General features: G+C 42.2%; 1 protein-coding gene across 5 annotated transcripts; it reads right to left on the bottom strand.

Moving 5' to 3' along the window:
• Positions 1 to 1,273: 1,273 nt before the first annotated feature.
• LOC125508310 (protein CHROMATIN REMODELING 20-like) lies at positions 1,274 to 15,535 on the bottom strand. 5 transcript variants are annotated; one of them, XM_048672973.1, is made up of 26 exons: positions 15,295 to 15,535; positions 14,155 to 14,516; positions 13,558 to 13,623; positions 13,380 to 13,475; positions 13,184 to 13,276; positions 12,507 to 12,697; positions 12,161 to 12,398; positions 10,059 to 10,154; positions 9,436 to 9,525; positions 8,865 to 9,347; positions 8,468 to 8,745; positions 8,124 to 8,211; positions 7,837 to 8,040; positions 7,402 to 7,521; positions 7,007 to 7,173; positions 6,104 to 6,245; positions 5,780 to 5,929; positions 5,632 to 5,687; positions 5,260 to 5,560; positions 4,916 to 5,057; positions 4,775 to 4,830; positions 4,008 to 4,240; positions 2,673 to 2,876; positions 2,513 to 2,591; positions 2,156 to 2,391; positions 1,274 to 1,897 (listed from the first exon to the last, which is right to left on the bottom strand). In XM_048672973.1, the coding sequence occupies exons 2-26, from the start codon at positions 14,467 to 14,469 to the stop codon at positions 1,519 to 1,521; spliced, it is 4,503 nt and encodes a 1,500-aa protein (XP_048528930.1). In that variant the 5' UTR covers positions 14,470 to 14,516; positions 15,295 to 15,535; the 3' UTR covers positions 1,274 to 1,518. The 5 variants fall into 5 exon arrangements, with proteins under 5 accessions (XP_048528930.1, XP_048528952.1, XP_048528941.1 ...); XM_048672995.1 differs by having other exon boundaries at positions 9,448 to 9,525; XM_048672984.1 differs by having other exon boundaries at positions 13,558 to 13,620.
• Positions 15,536 to 21,383: the final 5,848 nt, after the last annotated feature.

Raw genomic sequence — 21,383 nt, 5'->3', positions numbered from 1 at the left:
ACCCTAGCCGTCCTGGACGAACGAAGCAGACGAGGGACTGCAAGACTAGTCGAACTCTTCGACTCGATCGCATGCACGTCGCTAGCCTCCTCGACGGGCCGGTCGGTCACCTAGCTAAGGACCTGGGCCTCATACCCAGTCCTAGTCAGGCCCATCTCATTCTCGCTCAACTCCAGCCCAACCCGGCCCAGAAGCTCGTTCAAACGACAGGAGCGAGCGGCCCCGATCCGGTCCGGCCACTCCCCGGCGGCCTTTCTTCTTCCTCACTACCGTAGTCCAAGCCTCCGGGCGGATCAAATCGAAAAGTGTGAGATTTGGTAGACATACCTTGGGGAGGGGACCTTTCCATGGTCGGATCGCCGTCGCCGCCATCCTCCGATGAACGACCGGATCATTTCCTTCTTCTCCCCCGCGTGTAGTCCTATCCTTGCCGGATCATCAAGGGGCAGTACTCTGTCTAGAGTCGTTGCCACCTCCTCCTCATCGTAACGTGCATTGAAAAATTCACATACCAGATCGGAAGGCGACGGCGGTGTCTCCGGCGGTTCCGGCGAGACTGCATCCATCTCTCCATCCGCGTCGTCCTCATCCATCTCTCTCTATGATGGTATGGTGATGGGTATGTGATGCAAGTAGTTTTATACCATGCTACATAGGATGTCTTCTGATAAATCCAAATGTCATATGATTTTTGCAACCCTTCAATCTTTGTCATATGCTATGGATGGGATTTTCAAATCACATGTTTGCAATATTTCTGTTTCCCTAGTAACTACTCCCTCCGTCCGAAAAAACTTGTCTCAAGCTAATCCCTCGAATGTATGTATCTAGCACTAACTTAATGCTAGATACATCCATTTGAGGGACAAACTTCTTCGGACTGAAGGAGTATGTCATTCCCACTAAATTCAACTTGTGACTGTATGTGTCTCATAAATTCAGACAGCCCTTCTAGTTGCCATCCAAATTGACTGTGCAAAGATGGCGGTAGAGACTAAAAAGAGATGGAGCGGTCGAACCTGAGACATATTGCAGCTGAAATGAGCTTGCCTTTGGAGATAAAATGTTTAGGTCTGTGTTATGTGAGCAGAATAGATATTCAGATGCTTTAGCAAATTTTGTTAGGGTTAATCGTTTACACTGATATAATCTGGGTGCACATGCTCCCGACTTTGTAGCTACCCTTCTGGCAGCAGATTGTACGCCTTTACGAGTAATAAAATCCATTTTCCACCTCAAAATGAAACCCCCCTAACAAAATTCACAGCTCGTCTGCAGACCAAAAAAACTCGATTCCAATTAATTCCGTAAGTGAAACTCCTGACAACAATCCTTCACCGACCAGGTGAAAAACTCAATTCCAATTAATGCAGTTCTCCATCTGTACCAAAAGGTGAGATTTGCCCTCTAAGTATGTACACTAAAAGCCTCTCATACAAAATGCATACTACGCGCTAACCCTTAAAAAACGAGCTGAAATGCGTAGCTGTGATTCCACATGGAGTAAGCCAAGTGGGGTCACCTCAATCTACCATCTGATCTGTTTAGTGTCTCCCAACTAATGGTCTGGCCACATTCGTCACAGCTTGTCGTGCATCCAGCTTTGGTACCGTGGCTTCTGAGAGTCAGCATGTGGTTCAAGTTGGTGCATTTCTTCTGGTTGTTCGAATGAGATTTTGGTTGCTGCGCCTGCCGACTTCTTGAAGTAACTTTAGGCGGGGGAGGGTTGCTCTCTATTGGTTTTCTCTCGTGATCATGTGCAGCTTTCCTTGCCACGGCATCCAACTGCTGCGATTGTTTAAAATTTGACCATGCCATATCTTGCTCTTCCTTGGTGAGTCTTTCCTCTTCGTTTTCTTGCAGAAGAACTTCGTGTTCATGGTAACCTGCAATCCACCTGTAAATTTGAAGCAGATATTACGCCTCCAGCAACAACTTAACACACATATACATTCATAGCAAGAAAACAACATTAATTAATGTTTGACAAAAAGAGGATGCTGGCAGTTGAGAAAAGAAATAAACGACGTCCCATGTTTGATAAGTTTATGAACTCCAAATTATTGGGCATTATAGATTTTATAACATCTCATTTTCTTACAAAAGAGATTTGTGAAGTGCTTATAAGTTTTAACATAAATAGGTTAGGCATTACCGAGGGTGATCACTAAGTAGGTTCAGCATGAGCGTGTCCACCGGTAGTTCAGTGCTATTGGGCATGGATAGCTTCTCCATTCCAACCTTCGTGCGATCAATTATGGTATCATTCCCACTCTCGTCCAACAATTCCTCATCACCAAATTCAAAGAGATGCAACATCTCTTCTTTGGAAATTGTTCTAGATACTTGTTGTCTATCCACCACTCTTGCTGCGAGCCCTTCTTTTGTCACCTATCAACAACCAAGAGATTCATATTGATAAGATTCCAAACAAGACCTTTATTTTAATATGTAAAAAAACAATTTAGTTCTAACTTGGGACCCCACCAGAAGGCAGCAAATGTCACAATACCTGCCGCTTATATATTTTCTCTTCCATTGTTCCATGTGCCATTAGGCGGTAAGCATACACAGGTTTCATCTGGCCATACCTGTATACAGAGTACACATCAAATAAACATATAATCACATAAAAATGCAAATAATGTGTGAATCATGCTACTAGTTCTTACCTCCAAACCCGATAAATGGCCTGCAAATCATGTGTTGGATTCCATGAACCATCCAGAAGGACCACACGGTTTGCTGCATGAAGGTTGACACCCAGAGATCCAGCTCGAGTAGATATCAATGTGCATTTTACTCTTGTGTTTGCAGGGTCATTAAATCTTTCGACAAGGTTCTGCCGCTCGGATGATGGAGTGCTCCCATCAAGCCTGTATGGCACACAGTACAAGTGTGTGGTATTTGGAGAATTAAAATTGATGATACACAAATCTTTGCAGAACAGGGTGCTCAAAGTAACAACACCATCTTTGCATAAATAAATAATTATTATAAACATTATTTGTCAAACTACACGCTGGCAATACAGCAGTCATCTTTGCAGAAATAGTGCCAAAAATGCTGCCATAGGGGACCAAAATGATCCAAAAGCTTATTTCAGCATGGTATGTCATGATTAGTCGCAAGCTTCAGCTGTCATAGTTATGTCAGCTTGTATTGGCACCAGCAGCAAGTTAGGGGCACCTGGATGAGGATATTCTCGATGAAATTTTACAAAACTGAAATATCCTGCCATCAACATATATTTTAGGAAGCAACACAAACACACACATTTACCCGAGTCGCAAAAAATTTAGCATCCCTGATTCATGCAATGTCCTAAAGAATCACCAGTTACCAGCCAACAAGAACAGGTCCTGTTTTCTGAACCCCGTCTACTTCAGTGCTATAGAATTAACCACCCACTCTCTTGCAGGATTGCTTAAAAAACAATATAAGATCATTTTTCAAGCTATGTTAGCTTGAAAAACAATCTTATATTGTGGGACAGAGGGAGTACATTGTAGTTAGATTCAATCCCAAAGAACTGAAAGAAAAGAAAAGAAAACATAACCCAGCAAGTTTCCAGCAAAACAAAGGCACCATGAACAACTGTTATAAAGGCATGCAAACTCTTGGAATAAAGGCACATTTTCTTTCACATTATCATGCACTCCCTCCGTCCCATAATATAAGAGCGTTTTAACTAACAAACTGCAAATTATTCATGATGTATTTTTTTAGTTTGCTAGAATAAACATCATATTGTGGTAAACACTTGCATACTGTCGTCACAAAAAAAAAGACACTTGCATACCAATAGGTTCAGGTCTTCAGTTGTCCACACCAAAAATAAGTTAATCCAAAAAATAGACGAATTGACAACAAGTTATTATGGTTCTCTCATACGCACGCCGAAACAACAAATTAAAGCAACACAAAATTGTTAAACTACCAAATCCACACCAATAGTTGTACGATTCATGTCTGTAAAAGAAATACAGTCAAGTGTGGAGGTATACCTGTACCAGTCCTTGCCCTGCTTCCAATATTTGCCTTCTTTTCCTTTGATTTGCATCTTAGATAGATAAAACTCCACCAAATCCAAAGTGGTCAAATTCTGGCTGAACACTAGTGCCTTGTCACCCAATTCATAACAAGTCGCCAGTATATCAAGGAGCAAGACCATTTTGCCACTGTAATCTGCTTCCTTAAAAGTATTATCATCCAGAAGGTTCTCCCACCAGTTACTTTCCTACAGGAAAACAGAAGCACATAAAGGTAAAATTTTCATAATCAACAACATTAATGTGCGGGTGGAAAGCATTGCAACACTAAAGGGTCTGCATATGTTTCAATTAATCCACCATTATGGTCCATATAGACCATATTATATTACTCCCTCCATTCCAAAATATAGTGCACCCGCACTTCCTGAGGTCCAACTTTGACCATAAATTTAACCAACGAGACCGGCTGTGATTCTCTCTCAAAATTATATAATTGAAAACTTCTTTTGAATACGAATTCACTGGTATAACTTTTGCTCCTGCTGCAGTCGGTATCGTTGGTTAAATTTATGGTCAAAGTTGAAGCACGGGAACAGAGGAAGCACTATATTTTAGAACGGAGGGAGTAGTAAACAGAGACCCAGTACACAGCTGGAAAGTATAAATAACTGGATAGCATTGTATGCACAATGCACTACAGAATATCATGCCAATTTAATTTTTGCAATACTTTCAATTGGAAATTTCTGATAATCTACATTGTGTGAATAATCAAGTACCTCGTTCAGTAAGTCAATTTTCTTGGACTGCTGATCAGTCCTACTCTTCTGTTTCCCTGAAATGACAAAAACAGTTCAAACCAGGTGCAAATTCTGCACAGAAGAACAAAAGGGAAAATGCATCGGTAAATAACAATTTACCTCCATTTGGCAGTTGAATTTCAATATTATGATTATCGTCACTAGAACTCTCATCCGTCAGAAAGTTCTCAACAGCATCTTCTCGGCGCAGACTTCCTCTCTGCTCTTTAGCCATCTGGAGAAGGCCCGGGTGGTTCCATATCTACACATTAACATATAGTCCAGCATAAGGAACAAAAGTATAAATAAATATGATGATGGTACAACACAGTAATACTAAGGTTAGTTCAAAGCTGCGACTCTTATTTTGGATCGGATGGAGTAGCATTTTAGCAACAACAAATAAGACCATACAATGTTACATTTTTTTATTTAATGAAATGCACAATGATTCAAACTTATACCTGGGCTAGTTTTTGATATTTGGCAAAGAAGCCACCGTGCTGATAAGGTTTTTCAGAAGTGCCGCTTGAGAAACCATGCACATCCAAGAATCTTCGGTATAGTTTTCTTTGCAGTTGAGAGAGCTTTACGGTAATGACAAAAACCTTCTTCGGCGGTAGATCATTCTTCACCACATTCATGTCCATTCGCTGGACAAAGCCTTTCAGCTGTTCATACAGAATGTGTGACCGTTGGTTCATGATCTTGACATCATCTGATGTAGAATTTGTGTGCTGCCCATTTTCGATCGGGTTCTGGAACCTGATAGAGCAAGACGTCTCAATCCCAAGATTTAAAGACAAAGGTGCCAAGGTAACTGAGCATTACATTACCTATTGCGGAATTCATGGCTGCTTCCAAGAAAACCTTCCCTGACAAAATCAACCATCTGTTCATAGGATGAACCAAAAGCCATTAGGCATCAAATATTGTCAGTAACTGGAAGATAAAACTGTATATGGTGAAGTGCAAGTTCCTTACACAGTAATATTCCATCAAATTATTCTGTAATGGGGATCCAGTTAACGCAATTCTTCTTTGCGTCTTTACTTGTTTTAGAGCGTGTGTAGTGTCGGCCTTCCTATTCTTTATCATATGTGCTTCATCACATACAAGAATATCTGGCCCACACTGACAGTGCCATGTAAGTGAAATACATCAGAACCCATGGCTAACCGAAAACATTATACATCATAATTCATGCAAGACATGAACATCTACAAGTTATTATGCTCTCATATAAAGGATAGTGAGCTGGCATACATAAAAGCTTGAAACAAAATAACAGAACAAATGGAATATCACCTGCAACGCATTAGAAATCTCATCTGCAGTATCTTTTTCCTTCACATGTCTTCCAAGAGATAAGTTCCTAAATGATGAATAACCAATGAGAAGTACTCCACCTTTTGCTCGCCACTTGTTAAGTAAATACAGCCTTTTTAGCCTGCGAAAATAAAGGTTAGAGTGGAAATATGTACTTCCATGATAAATACTCCCTCCGTTCCCAAATATATGTCTTTCTAGAGATTCCAACAAGTGACTACATACGGAGCAAAATGAGTGAATCTACACTCTAAAATATGTCTACATACAGCCGTATGTTGTTGTCCATTTGAAATGTCTAAAAACTAAAAAGACATATATTTAGGAACGGAGGGAGTATTAATAATGAAAACATCACAGACAGAGTGAACCCACATTTCCACAAAATATTTACATATAAACACACAGGTTTTTCTGAACTTAAAAACTATAGAAGAAACCGCTATGTTTCACAGCTGCACGATTCCAGTACAGGAACAGAACTCCTTCGTATTAAACCAAGTGAGTGTTGCAGGTAAACTTGAGATAAAAAGTAAGGGTTACACCTGATGTTTCAAAATTTAGGAAAAACACAACAGACGCACCAAATAAAATCCTTAATTTATGTCACAAAATACAAACCACCAATCGAGCTCCATCTTCCATGGTAGGAATCAATGTATCAATGGTAGTAGTTGTTTAACATAACAGATGACCCTTTTCAGGGTAAAGATTTCTTTAAAGGCCGGTACAAGCTAGATTGTTACTATACCAATTGCAGTTGAGCACATTAAGTTTTTACAAGATGGAATTATTGGCACCAAGACAGCCTCTAGGCTACACCCATTGAGTAAACAAATTTAACTACGTTAACAGTAACACAAAGGATAACATAATCCGCACCTCGGAACATCTTCCAGCATGTACACACGAAGGGGCTTTAGTTCGGCCGGTTGCCACTTGGTGAACTCTTTCTTCCAATTATGCAGAACATTAACAGGGGTAACTATAAGTGCCGTGCGGAGTCCCAACTGGGCACATCTCATAACAACGTACAGGAAGGTAATAACCTGCAAAGTATACAATTCATAAATATAGGTATGCAACCGGCCAAACAAAGGCCGCCTTGAAAAGCATTAACGCTTGCTACATAATTAATAGCAATTAAGCACATACACCAAAACCGGTAAAAGTGAAAAGCACACATCGCATACGTTAGAATAGCTCCCAGCACATAATTTAAATCGACATCAGAATATGTTCATCTAACTGGATCAAGGTAAAATACGAACACATACCTGAAAAGTTTTCCCAAGCCCCATGTTATGCGCCAAAATGCACCCAAAACCTTTGTCACCAGATTTGACTGTTCTAACAGACTGGATAACATTTTCCCACATAAATATTATTCCTGCTACCTGAAATACGAGAATGCAACATATAAGGGGTCCAGTCACAGTATGGGGTAGAGGTCATGACTGGTATGCAAGTGACATGGTGCCACCTAGCAAACAATTACAATTAAAGAATGCTAAGCATTTTAAAGCAAAATTATGAAAGCAATGGTAGGGAACACATTCAATCATCATGTGATAAAGATTTCTATTTGTACATTTCAGTGCAAGCACATTACAAGCCAGCACATCATTTTTGATACAAGGTTTTACAAATCAATTTAATTGCAAGGATGAATGCGCATCGCAGTGTTTAGAGGGTATATATCAAATACAAACCTGATGAGGCTTCAGTTTAGCAGATATGCTGCTTGGAATTCTAACAGGTTCCTCGTCTTCCTCCCTGGCAGGGTTGACAATATGGCCATCCCCAGCATCCTGTAGGAAGACTTCCAATACAGCCCCAGAGGAAGTTCCAATGTTGCTGCTCCTTAACTTGCTGGCAGACTGCTCATGCATTGACTTCAAATGTTCTTGCCTAGCCTATAAAAGAATGTACAAATTACAACCTGGACAGCTTCCACTAAAAACAAATGTTAGATATGTCAAAGCAAAGGAGACTACACCTTCTCCATTGCAATTTTACGCTTTGTTTCCTCCCCAAGTTCTGTATCATCCATGATTCTTCTTATCTTCTTTTTCCTTTTGTGCTTGCTGACCAGGTTTTACATATTCAATTAGCTTGAAAAAATCTTCAGTGCTATATCAATAGTGTGATAAATAATACTCCCTCCATTTCTAAAGATGTCTTTTTAGAGATTTCAATACAAACTACATACGGATGTATAGACATATTTTAGAGTGTAGATTCACTCATTTTGCTCCATATGCAGTCCCTTACTGGAATCTCTAAAAGGACTTATATTTAGGAACAGAGGGAGTATACTGGTAAAAGTGCAAAAGGGCATACCTAACAGGGTCATTGGTTTCGGTTCCAGAAGTGTTGTCACCCTCGAGATCAGAAGATTCAACACCACTCAGAGCCTTGTCACATTCAGAAATTAAGTGTTCCAGTTGACTGGGTTGGCAGCAGCAACACTGCCAGCCAGTGACTTTAGCTTCTGATATGCATTTCTCACCAAGATTCTTTAACAAGCATTTTGTACAAAAAAGCATCTTACAGGAACTGCAACTTAGAAGTTGTTCACACTGAACACACCAGGTGCAATAACCACCAGATACAGGGCCCTGTAATAAAAATAAACAGCATGGCTAAGAATATTACAAACGCATTGTTCATCCCCCAAAAAGAACTGATGTTATTTTCAAACGGTTCAAAACTATCAGCAAAGAGGGTAAGTATTCACCTCAAGACGGTTCTTCTCTATCACCAGAAATCTGCAAGACCCACAAACAGCAACATCCAGTACTGGGTGACGATGCACATCAGAGGCATTCAACATTTTGGTGCAAATTGTGCACTTAAAAGACTTGGGTAAATCCATATCACTAAACTTAGGGCTTTGTGATGGGAAAAGATCAAGATCAATAATGTCAACCCCCTTTTCAAGCTCTGCTGAACTATGCTCGCTGTCCTTGATATGCAGAACTAGCTTGCTGTCCATCTGCATGTCATCGTCACTCTCTATCACTACAGTTTTTGACCTCTTGTGGTCAAGCTCAACATCATCTTCACGTGTTCGCTTCAGCAACTCAGCGGAAACTTCATCTTTATCCATTTTCTGTTTCTCAGATAAAGGACGACCCCTGTTGGCGTCCAAAACACCATCATCTAATGACAGAGGTAGCTTACAGCATCCATTTGATGACGAGGTCAAACCGACGTTGCCCTGCATTGAATGTTAATTAGAGCACCCAAGAGAAACAGAACCAATCCAGCTGAGTAAGAAAAAGACTGATCTCGCACCAAATACTAACATGAGCAGGTACCTTGCACCAGCCGTCTGTCCTTTTTTCCATATAACGCCGCAAACGTTTTATCGCCTTTGCATCATCTTCTTCTCTTACCTACATAAGGTATTTCAGTGATATTTACATTACAACAAATAACATATGATGTACAGCATATCAGCAATCCTCAGCTTTTAAACAAGCCGTTATGTCACTTGTATTGCAACCGAATCAGAGAATCAGCATGACCACATAGGTACTTGGCCGTGTTTCTCATAAAAAGAAATAGGTACTGAGCAATAAAGAACAATCAGGAACAGTAGATAGATACAAGGATTATAAGCATCGCAGCGAAGTCATTGGTATGCAGGGTAAATGTTTGCAATCAGCATTTTACCAAGTAGACATGTAACTATAAAAACGCCATTTGAGATTTTAACATATTATGCATCCAGCGTGAACAAAACATACAACTCTATCAAACTAGGAGGAACTAGGTGTTATAGAAAGCAATAAATCAAGTAAAAAATGGAAACAAGCACACACACACGCACACACACACACACTAAGACTACACAAAAAGCACAAAGGAGATATCTAAGGATAGGAACATCAGGACAAAGAAGGGTGCATGGTTAGTTTCGACTGACCTTTCTGTATTTTCTCCTCTGTTCTTCAGAAAGCTCTATTTCATCAACACATTTTATGTCATCAACAGCACCATCAACTTCAGCTATCTCCTCCACCTATATATAGAATAATAATTGGAACTTTAGAGGAACTATTCCATGGAAAAAACAAATAAAATAAGTGGAAATTTGGATGATGCCAGCTTTACGGAAAATACCAGTATAATGGTAAGTACCATGGTGAACCAATTACACGAAAGAATAATAAACATGTTACTCAAAACCAAAAATAAAAAATACTGTCTCATTATTAAAACTGAAAAAGGATGCAGGGAAATAATATAATAATGTCACCCATTTTCTTTCTAGAACTTATAGAAGAGCTTTTAACAAGGGTCGTGCTACGCGTCAACCGGCGGATCTTTTGAAAAAATCCGCCGCCTCGACAGCCGCTAGATGTGGCTTCATTCAGTGATCCAGCCAAGTCCTTGTCATTGCAACAGAGACGGTGTTGCAGTATTTCTGCAACAGAGCTCATGTTGTAGAAAATATTTGCAACAAAGTTTTTGTTGTAGATTTTTTCCTCACTTTTTGTAACATAGATGATGTTGCGGAAAATGACTTTTGCAACATGGATGGTGTTGAAGATTGCAATGAAAGATGTTGTCGCAACTGCCCCGCTGTTGAGTGACCCCACAGGAAACACGTTGAGTACGAAGGAGACAGTCAATGTGTCGCACGAGATTCAGATTCTGCAACAACCTAGTTGTTGCGGTAGGGGAGATTGCAATAGTGGCTCAGTTGCAAATCTATAGTATGTAAATAGGTTGATGCCCGAGTCATGCAAACAAATCATATCCGACGGTCATAGAGACAGCGGGCGCGTGCGTCGTTTTCAGTCGGATGATCGTAAGCGTTTTCCTTTTAACAACAATGTTTATAAACAATTTTATGATGCATAGCTTCTATAATGATCAAAAATATGGCATCGTTACATTAAAATATATGTTGCATTCTTGTCTAATGTAAGCACAAAAAATACAACTGACAGGTGAACTCAATGTGCACAAGAGGAAAATGTTTCAAGATGCAATGATGCTTAGGTTGATGGACATTACAGTAGATCAACTAACAAAAGCATCACCAATCTGTAAAGAAAATGTATGGGGGGAGCATGCACGATGACTCACTTAATTCTTGGATGTTTTCAGTTTTGAAAGACCTCAAAGCTAATTGTGGTGTACGTATTAGTTACTTAAAACACATGCAATCCAGACGAGATGCCTGCCCTTGGTGACTCAACTTACACCTAGTTTTGTTTGCCAAACTCACCCTTCACAAACTGGACCTTATATTTTGAAACAGAGGAGCAATCGAAGGCACAAAGAAGGTTAAAGAAACACTTAATGCATTAGCTTTTGGTGTAGCTTTCCCAGCTAATTGTATATCAATTTCCCTAACATAAATACATAATACCCATCAAAATGTTACTGATTGACAAGAATGCTGCCTTGACCCCAAAACAGGAAGTACTTGCAACCAATATCAACTTCCTGAAGAAGTCATCTAATCTGAACTGGAGGGAGTAGTACTGAAAGCAATGACGACATATAAGATAATTGATGCGCTTTCAACAATACAGCTCCAGCATTAGTTTTGCAAGATCAATCTAGACACTTTGTGAACATGCGAGCACTGGGGGTACTGAAAGTGTGGCCGCATTCATGTAGTAATACATTGTTACATGGAGGGAATAGTAACCTGGATAACAGGATTGGTCATCAAGACACCGTGCATGCAACGGTTTGTAACCACACCATATCATATTCATTATCAAACATACAAGGTATACCTTTAGTTGTCTAATCTTATCCAATTCATTTGACCTGATGTTGCACTAACCAGATTGCGCACTTCAATAAATACAAATTCAAGTTAACTACTACTAAAGTTTACATTTCCCCAGACTGGAGAAGCATCAACAAGAATAGCTTCCTCTCTAAGGGAAATACATAAGTTTAAGATAGAATTATATTTCAAGAACGTATTGGATGAGGCATGAGGCTAAGTAAAATGCAACGGTGACAACACACGATATAACAATGATCAGTTAAAGCTGGTACCTCATCAACTCCTGGAAATTGGAGACCTAAGGCGGCAGCTTCCTGGGGTGTATTGGCCAGATAAACTGATGCCCAGTTACTGCTTCCAAAAGAAGTTTTGGCACACTTAATAGATTTAATAAGTTCATTGAATGAACTCCAACTTTTCTCATGGCACTGTACAGAATCATCATCCACAACAGGAACTTTTCCTGCAAGAAAGCCACTAGCACCTTCCTCCAGCAGCCTTCCATGTTTTCTGTTTGAGGCAAGTAGACTAAAGCTCAGGCTCAAAAAACAGAACAAAGGAGTAACCAACTTCTGTCCATGACAGTTTACGTCAAAAAACTGTTTGCCCTAACATTACCTCCTTACAGGTCTACAAGACTGCAGGTACTCATCAGCTTTTCTGATTGATAGATTAGCTTGTTCAGGAACTTGAGAACCAGCCCAATGAGTCCTGTTTTTCCATGCTTCAGTCTCACAAACATTTGGCGCTTGACTTTCTATTGACTTATAAAGGCTGGGAAGTTCAACGCCAGCAGCATCAAGTTCTTCCTGGAGTTAAAATTGCAATTTAGCACCTAGAGATACTGAAATAAACATCTACCAAAGGAAATGTAAGTAAAATAATGTCTCAAATTTCCTTCAAAAAAGTAAGTCTCAATTTAATATGACTAGAGTTGTGATATACTTTTTTCGAAAAGGGGCGCTTTAGATTTAAGCATTACACCCGGCCTCTGCATAACTAAGATGCACACAGCCAACACAAGGTCATAGCAAGTTTAACAAGTTTAACACTAATCGCCTTTGTTATTATGTCTTAGCAAGGTCGAGAACTTCCGCGAATCTAATCAAGAGACTAGAAATACATGGTTAATCTGGTGATAATAATATGAATAAATAATGAAACTTATTTTTATTTAAATAAATAAATAAACAGGGCATTTTGGACATGCATAGGATATCACATGGCACTGAGATATAATTTATCACCGGGTTTATTGAATGAACAGAAAGATCCTCTTTCGAACAAAAGCATACCAGCAGAACAGCACTACGGATCTCCAAATCATCAAGTTCGGTTGACCATTCCTTCTTGAATTGCTCCATCTCAATTGCCACAGCTAAGTCCAACTATTTTAAGTAAAAAATATATATTATATATCATTGTATTGAACAGAGAGAGTAACAGTTAAGAATTTATAAACTGAAGCAAAACATAAACATATTCACAAACCGCATCTCCTTGGAGCCTCTCAGATAACTCCAATCTTACTTCAGCCTCAATTTTTTCAAGTGATTCCTTTTCAAGTGATTCTTGCGCCTCAGCAGCCTGAGTGTTACCAAAGAAAACAATGAATTAAATGCTCAGGAAACAAAGGTGTCCATAGGACAACAGGGGTTATAAAGGTTACTTTGCTCTCAACATCATGGAATTCAGCAACTAATTCTTCGACTTTTTCCTCGGGCAGAGCCACCTGCTGGAAATCAATTGAGAGAACTTATAACCAAAATATGCACCCAAAAGATGGATGACGACACATCAAAATTACAGATTGCTGAAAAGAACTTGATATAATGCAGAACAGATTTGAGTAACATAAGTTGCACCTGCTATGTTTCAATCTGTTCAGCCAATCAATTGTAAATCAAAACTGAATCAATCGACAAGAGAAACCAAACTAGCATAGTATATGTTAGGCATTAAAAAATACAATCATAGAAATGTTGAGGTGCAGCTGCAGCCTGATAAGATAACATTGATGATTAGTCTAGACATCATAAATGTGCTTCACAACTAAGGGGGGCAAGGACAGAGAAAAGTATATCAAGCAAACAATAGAAAATACTAAATGGTGTTCATCAACAAAAGCTGTCGAGAGTTTCATGTCAAGTTGCCATATTAACTACAATCCATACAGTAAACATACATTTTTTAGGGACATGGTGACCTACGTTTTTCTTCTGATTTAGAAGTTATGATCTCGAAATTGAACATGTTATGCACAAACCTCAATGTCTGTCTCCTCAACATCAGACTCTGAAGTTTGTTCATTCTCTGACTCGCGGAGAAATCCATACAGGTCACTGTCTGAATCATCATCAGTGCTAGTGGATGCTTCTTCATGCACGCTATTGTCCGTTTTGCCACATCTGTGTTCCTTGTGCTCCTCAAATGGACCTTCTATGATGTTAGTTTCTACTACAACTTTGTTCTCATCCCCTTCAGATTCTATAATTATGACATCATCTACCGGCTGTCCATTCGAGTGAAGAGCTTCTGTTTTATTTAAGTCGCCATCAGATAATTTTCCATTCACATCCATAGCTAGTGTTGACTAGCAGCGCTGCTACACATACATACACTTGTTTTCTGCAAAACACAAAGAAGACAAAGATTAGAATTATTTGAAGGTAGAATTTACACATATTCAAGCAATAATAAAAGAGATAGTAAATGTCATGTACTTTCTACATTTTCGTGAGCAGCAGTTAACAATTTAACAATAATGCAGTACGACCCGTATCATCTATAATGAAGAACTAAACAGAGCAACATCTGAAGAACTTGGCAGTTGGGACTAGCATGAGCCGACCGCCGCACTGAATAAATGTTTGCAGCCACACCATTGCTGGTGGGACCCCATGCGTAAGACAAAACATGTTTCAGAATGCCAAAAGCGTCCTGCAGTTGGTTAGTCAAATCATTTCAACTCGCAGAATCGCACCGAACCCGATCAACCGAGAAATAGACCAGACACCATGACACGTCACTAAACCCTAAACAACATCTCGCATGCAGCATCAGCAAACAAGGAAACTTCCCGTCATTCTCCGAGAACGCTTCAGCCTTACACTGCACGCGCAGAAAAGAGACGCGCCAAAACATGGAACCGAAAACACCCAAAATAGGACACAGCACGAATGAGAAAAACAATCGAGCGGTCCCGAGGGGCCGAGTCCCCCCGCCCAGAAACGATCACATTCCCCCAGCAATTCCAACCGCTCACCGGCCGCCATTTCGTCGGAGCCGATCGGGGGAGGAACCGCTCGAACCCCCTCCACTTCGATCACGGAACACCATTCCTTGCTAGAGCAGGGCAAAGCAGAGCCAGGCGCGCGGAGTACAGGGAGAGGTGGCGAAGATTTACCTCGGAACGACGCACGCGGGGAGCCCCTTCTAGGGTTTTCGTGCGCCTATGCGCCCAAAAAACCCGAAAAGGGCGGGCCGGGGAGGAGGCGAGGTGCGGGACGAGGTGGGCAGAGGGGCGCGAGGTTCTGTGGGGAAAGCGAAGGGGGAAGATGGGGAAATTGGGGAAACAATGAACGGGAAAAGGAAGGTTTTCTTTTTTTTATCGAGGGAAAAACGAAAGGTTTCTTCACTTAACAGGAAGCGAAACGACCCACGACCCGCCTCCTGCTTTTCAACTCGTCGCTCCTCCTTCCTGCGTACTCTACCCACACCACGACAGGAAAATACCCCTCTCTCTCTCTCTCTCTTTTGCGAAAACACCCCTCTCTTTACTTTACGTTTTTTAGGGGGTTCCTCTCTCTCTAATCTGTACCTCCGCACGGCGGGAGACGAAAAGTTAAGGGGGGGCCTCATCTCGACTTTTCAGATTTTTCTTTTGTTGTGTTGGGCTTTGTGTGAAATTAAATGGAATGTAATTAAAAAAATTACAAGGAATGAAGGAATGTAATTATTTTAAGTCTTTTGAAAACAAAAGTTTACGATCCAAAGACGCATGAGACTAGACACAGCGAAAAATAACTTAGAATAGTAACATGCATATTGAAGATGGATTTGAAGCACTCGGCGACACAGACCTACGAAATCTCGGCCGACTGCTAGCTCTATCGGGATCCGAGCCACTTTGATGGAAATCATTAGAGCAAGTATAATAGATCCTACTCAGCAGGCTGTAAGCTGCGCCACATCAGCAAAAAAACAACCGGAGGAGAGAGGAGGCGGGAGAGAGACGGGAGCCGGCGCTCCATCTAGCGCCCGGCTACAGCACAAGATACGAGCACATACAGCCAGCATGCAGCCTGTGTGAAAGCTAAAAGACAACGTTTCCTCCCACATATGAATCATGTGAGTCCCTTTTCCTCAGTCCACATGCAAGCATTGAATGCTATAGCCAGCCTAATAATTAATCTACAGTCAGCCTATTGTATGAGTATGGTTTTAGGAAGACTATAAGGTGATGTGGCACTGGTATATAGCCCGTAGCGGGCTCTTCTATTAACCATGCTCTTACAGATTATGAATACGCCACCGCCTACGTACGACGAAACAGTAGCTACATGTTCTGAGTCATTTATTCTATCTACGTGGGGACATTCAGTTTGTCCGGCAAGAATTAAATGAATCCATCATCACATATCTGTGGAGTCTTCTCCTAGCCCGCAAGCACTCCATTGCCAAATCTGAAGAACAGACTTCCTCTCCTCTGGTACTACTGATTATATTCCAAACAAAAATTGCAGAGAATAAGAGGATTTGAGTTGGGTAATACTTGTGTGCATCCGATTATTAGACAAAATCTAAAGTAGTTGTACTTTTTTTGGCGAAAGAAGATGATCCATTCAGCAGATCGGCTTTTCCTTCCTGTAAACTGCATCGATTGCATGTAAGTTGTTTCGATTTTTAACAAGCTAGATGGAGACCCTGAGTCAAAATCAAAGACTCCAAATCTTATTGTTTCATTTAAACATTGTTGAATATGTAAGATGTGACGCCCTGAGACCGATGCGCCAGGTGTCTTTCAATTATTCGTTGTTGTTGCCTTGTCATTTGCTTGCGTGTCGCATCTTGCCATGTCATCATGTGTATTGCATCATCATGTTTTTAAAACTTGCATCCGTTTGGGTTCCCCCAGTTCCGTCTGTTGTTCGTTCTGAGCCCAGACACACTCGCACGCGTCCGCGGCGCGTCCGAAATATTATTTTATAAGTGGCCGGAAAATATTTTTGGAATGGGATGAAAGTTGGCGTGCGGTGTTGTTTTGTTGTCAGTAGAAAGCCTGCCAACTTTCATCGCATTCAGAGTCCGTTTGACGCCCCAACGGATAACTATAGCGACAATATAGTCGGTTAAATCGTCGGATTTTCGGTCTCCGGAAACAGTCGCCGGGTCTCTCTCTTCTCTCCTCTCAGCCCTAGGCTTTCTACACAGCCCACTACCACTCACCGCCAGGCCCTACCTAACCTCTCTCGTCAGCCTCGACCCTCCTCGCGCGCACGCCTGAAAAGCCGTCCCGGACCCGACCCGGACAGTCGTCACCGTTGGGTCCGGATCATCCCCAAACATTTACAAAACATCACAGTTTTCTTATTTGGACTCCCTAGCTATTTTATTCGCGGTCGTCCATTGCGATCGGAGGGACGAGTTAGCCCCTAATCTAAATCCAATGCTATAAATAACCAGTCAAACCCTAGCCTATCCTGTCCAATCCACCAATCCCCCTCGCCGCCGCCACTCTCTCCATCGGGATCCCTCCCGATCCACCACCTCCCCTCGTTTTCAGCACCGAACCAATCCCGAGCCACCTCCCGATCCGAAAATCCACCGAGCCAGCCAGCCACCACCAGTGACCTCAACTGCCAAGCCGTCGCCCTCTCCCTGCTCGAACTTGTGCAGCAACAGCTCCATGTCGGAGTCCCATCACCACCCTTTGTCCCGTCGGAGCAACACCAGCAGGACCAGCCCCGCATCGCTCCCCTTCTCTTCCTCTCCTTCCTGTTTTCCTTCACTTCTCTGCTCCTCCTCTCTCTCAACTCTCTCCCCGTCTCTATACCAGGGGAACCAAGGCCCTGCCATGGACGCCCGACGAAGCTCGCCTCGCCACCGGATCGAGTGGTTCTGCGCCTCCTCGACCTCGGTTTCTCCCCATCTCCTGCAAGATCCGACGAGCCGTGACAAAGCCGCCTCCTTCCGCCGCCATGGCGCCCGAGGCCTCCCTGCAGGACCACCACCGCCGCCATGGACCAAGCCGCCCATCAAGCTCGCACCTCGGCCCCGATTTGGACCAGATCTCCTCTTCTCCGCCTCCTAGCCACCGAATCCGTGCCGTTCCGGCCAGTTCCCGCCGCCCAGGACCCCTCCTGCCTGCGTCTTCTCCATCGCCATGGCCTTCTGTCGTTTCTTTTCTTCAGAACAGAGAGCCACAGCGGCTCGCTCATCCCCGCGTTGACTCGTTCCAGCGCCAGCGTGGGGCAAGCGCCTAGGCCCAGCACCCCTTCCAGCCTCCCTCTCCACCAAACCGAGCCGGTCCATCTTCTCCTTTAGGCCCAAAGTGAGCAGCCCCTCTCCACTCCCTCTCCTGTACATTACTGGGCCAATCAGATTCGGCCCAGTGTGTTTTTTTTCCTTGTCTGCGATTTTAGCAATATTCCAGTGATTTACCTGTTTTGTAGAAAACCCCCAAGCTTCATGCATTTAATATCTCCACAACCGTGCATCGGATTAAAACAATTTATATATGTAAAATGCCTAGAATTTTGTGTAGTTTCATAATATGCCACTTTTATCCATGTTTGAAATGTTTAAGATGTTGTTTGTTTAATTTTCCCTTATTACCATGCTAAAATGATTTATTCCATAACTTAATAACCGTAGCTCCAAACCTAATAAACTTTATATGTAAATGGGGTGGAAAATGCCTAGTTTAACATGATGGCTTTACTTTGCATATTTAACAACTCTAAAATATGGTTTAGGGCAGAACAGTACCAAACCTAATATATGCATATGAGGATTTTCCGGAATTGTTGTTTGTTATTTCCGGCCTCATTTAAACTTGCCTAGATAGGTAGTTTTGTTGTGCTTCACCCCTTGCCATGTTAATCAACATTTAATATTGTTGGGTACATAAACGAGAGGAACTAAATATTTGACGTGGTGTTTCGTCAATATGCAACGGAGTTGCATATTGAGCTCCACTTAATTTGTAGGATTGTTTATGCATTTTGCCATGTCATGCCTCATTAAACCGGACATGTATCATACTTGGTTGTGCATCATGCCATGATTATGTGATGGTTGTTTACCATGTTGTTTGCTTCTTTCTGGTGTGCTTCTTCGGGTTGGTTCCGTTAACGTCGTGTTTGCGAGGATCCGTTCGACTACGTCCATTTGTCTTCTTCGTGGACTCGTTCTTCTTCCTTGCGGGATCTCAGGCAAGATGACCATGCCCTCGAAATCACTTCTATCTTTGCTTGCTAGTTGCTCGCTCTATTGTTATGCCGCGATACCTACCACTTGCTATATCATGCCTCCCATATTGCCATGTCAAGCCTCTAACCCACCTTTCCTAGCAAACCGTTGTTTGACTATGTTACCGCTTTGCTCAGCCCTTCTTATAGCGTTGCTAGTTGCAAGTGAAGCTGGAGTTTGTTCCATGTTGGAACATGGTTGTTGTTGGGATATCACAATATCTCTTATATTATTTAATGCATCTATATACTTGGTAAAGGGTGGAAGGCTCGGCCTTATGCCTGGTGTTTTGTTCCACTCTTGCCGCCCTAGTTTCCGTCATACTGGTGTTATGTTCCTTGATTTTGCGTTCCTTACACGGTTGGGTGTTATGGGGACCCCTTGACAGTTCGCTTTGAATAAAACTCCTCCAGCAAGGCCCAACCTTGGTTTTACCATTTGCCTCACCACCACCTACTTTTCCCTTGGGAGTCGCTCTCTCGAGGGTCATCTTTATTTTAAGCCCCCCCGGGCCAGTGCTTGTCTAAGTGTTGGTCCGAACCAGAGTCCTTTGCAGCGCCACCTCGGGGAAACTTGAGGGCTGGTTTTAGTTGTACGGAGCGCTCATCCGATGTTGCCCTAAGAACGAGATATGTGCAGATCCTATCGAGATGTCGGTGCATCGGGCGGTCTTGCTGGTCTTGTTTTACCATTGTCGAAATGTCTTGTAACCGGGATTCCGAGACTGATCGGGTCTTCCCGCTAGAAGGAATATTCTTCGTTGACCGTGAGAGCTTGTGATGGGCTAAGTTGGGACACCCCTGTAGGGTTTCGAACTTTCGAAAGCCGTGCCCACGGTTATGGGCAGATGGGAATTTGTTAATATCCGGTTGTAGAGAACTTGACACTTAACTTAATTAAAATGCATCAACCGCGGGTGTAGCCGTGATGGTCTCTTTCCGGCAAAGTCTGGGAAGTGAACACGATTCTTGTGTTATGCTTGAACGTAAGTAGTTTCATGATCATTTCTTGATCACTTCTAGTTCACGTCCGTGCTTTGCTTCTCTTCTCGCTCTCATTTGCGTAAGTTAGCCACCATATATGCTAGTGCTTGCTGCAACTCCACCTCACTACCTTTTCCTACCCATAAGCTTAAATAGTCTTGATCTCGCGGGTGTGAGATTGCTGAGTCCCCGTGACTCACAGATTACTTCAAACAGTTGCAGGTGCCGATGATAACCGTGCAGGTGACGCTACCGAGCTCAAGGAGGAGCTCGATGAAGATCGGGTTCGTTGTGTTGTTTCGTTTCCAGATGATCAGTAGTGGAGCCTAGTCGGGGCAATCGGGGATCTAGCATTAGGGGTTGTCTTTCTTTATTTGGTTCCGTAGTCGTACCTTGCTTGTATCTGGATGATGTAATGCTATTTTCATGTATTGTGTGAAGTGGCGATTGTAAGCCAACTCTTTATCCCTTTCTTATTCAGTACATGGGATGTGTAAAGATTACCCCTCTTGCGACATGCCTACAATGCGGTTATGCCTCTAAGTCGTGCTCCGACACGCGGGAGATATAGCCGCATCGTGGGTCTTACATAAGAACTCTGGCTAGATTAGGCTGTTCCAATAGTTCGAGTTGTCTACGCTATGGCTGCCTCAATTTGTGGCTGCTTGGATTGGACTTTGTGCTTGGATGTGCACCGTGCTGGTGTTTATAATGCGATATGGGAAGCGTGTGGGTCCGGAGTTTGTGTAAGCGTGTAGTGAAGGATGTACAGTGTCATTTAGACAGATGAGGCATGCTTTTTTGCAGGGAGGACTTGACCTTGTTGACTTGTGTGCATGGGTGTACATGAAGGGCATGTGCGGAGATATTTAGAGGAGTTACTGAGCATTAGTTGCCCCGTACAAATGAACAGTAAGGACGGTGCAAGTCTGGATTTGACGATATGCTTGTGAATGGAAAACATAATGGACAATTGACGTACTAAAAATTAATTAAAACACGCATCTGATTATGAAAATATCAAGGCGTTACAAATGGT

This window comes from Triticum urartu, chromosome 1 (genome assembly GCF_003073215.2).
Source record: "Triticum urartu cultivar G1812 chromosome 1, Tu2.1, whole genome shotgun sequence".
Classification (NCBI taxonomy): domain Eukaryota; kingdom Viridiplantae; phylum Streptophyta; class Magnoliopsida; order Poales; family Poaceae; genus Triticum; species Triticum urartu.
The sequence above is the reverse complement of the archived record's forward strand: the minus strand, read 5'-3'. Positions and strand labels throughout refer to the sequence as shown.

Excerpts from the sequence above, each read along its gene's own strand:
- LOC125508310 (XM_048672973.1), bottom strand. The coding sequence starts at position 14,469 with ATGGATGTGAATGGAAAATTATCTGATGGCGACTTAAATAAAACAGAA. Across the intron at positions 13,624-14,154 it reads TTGAGGAGACAGACATTGAG|CAGGTGGCTCTGCCCGAGGA; the intron begins GTTTGTGCATAA and ends ATTGATTTCCAG. Across the intron at positions 9,348-9,435 it reads GGTGCAAGGTACCTGCTCAT|GGCAACGTCGGTTTGACCTC; the intron begins GTTAGTATTTGG and ends CATTCAATGCAG.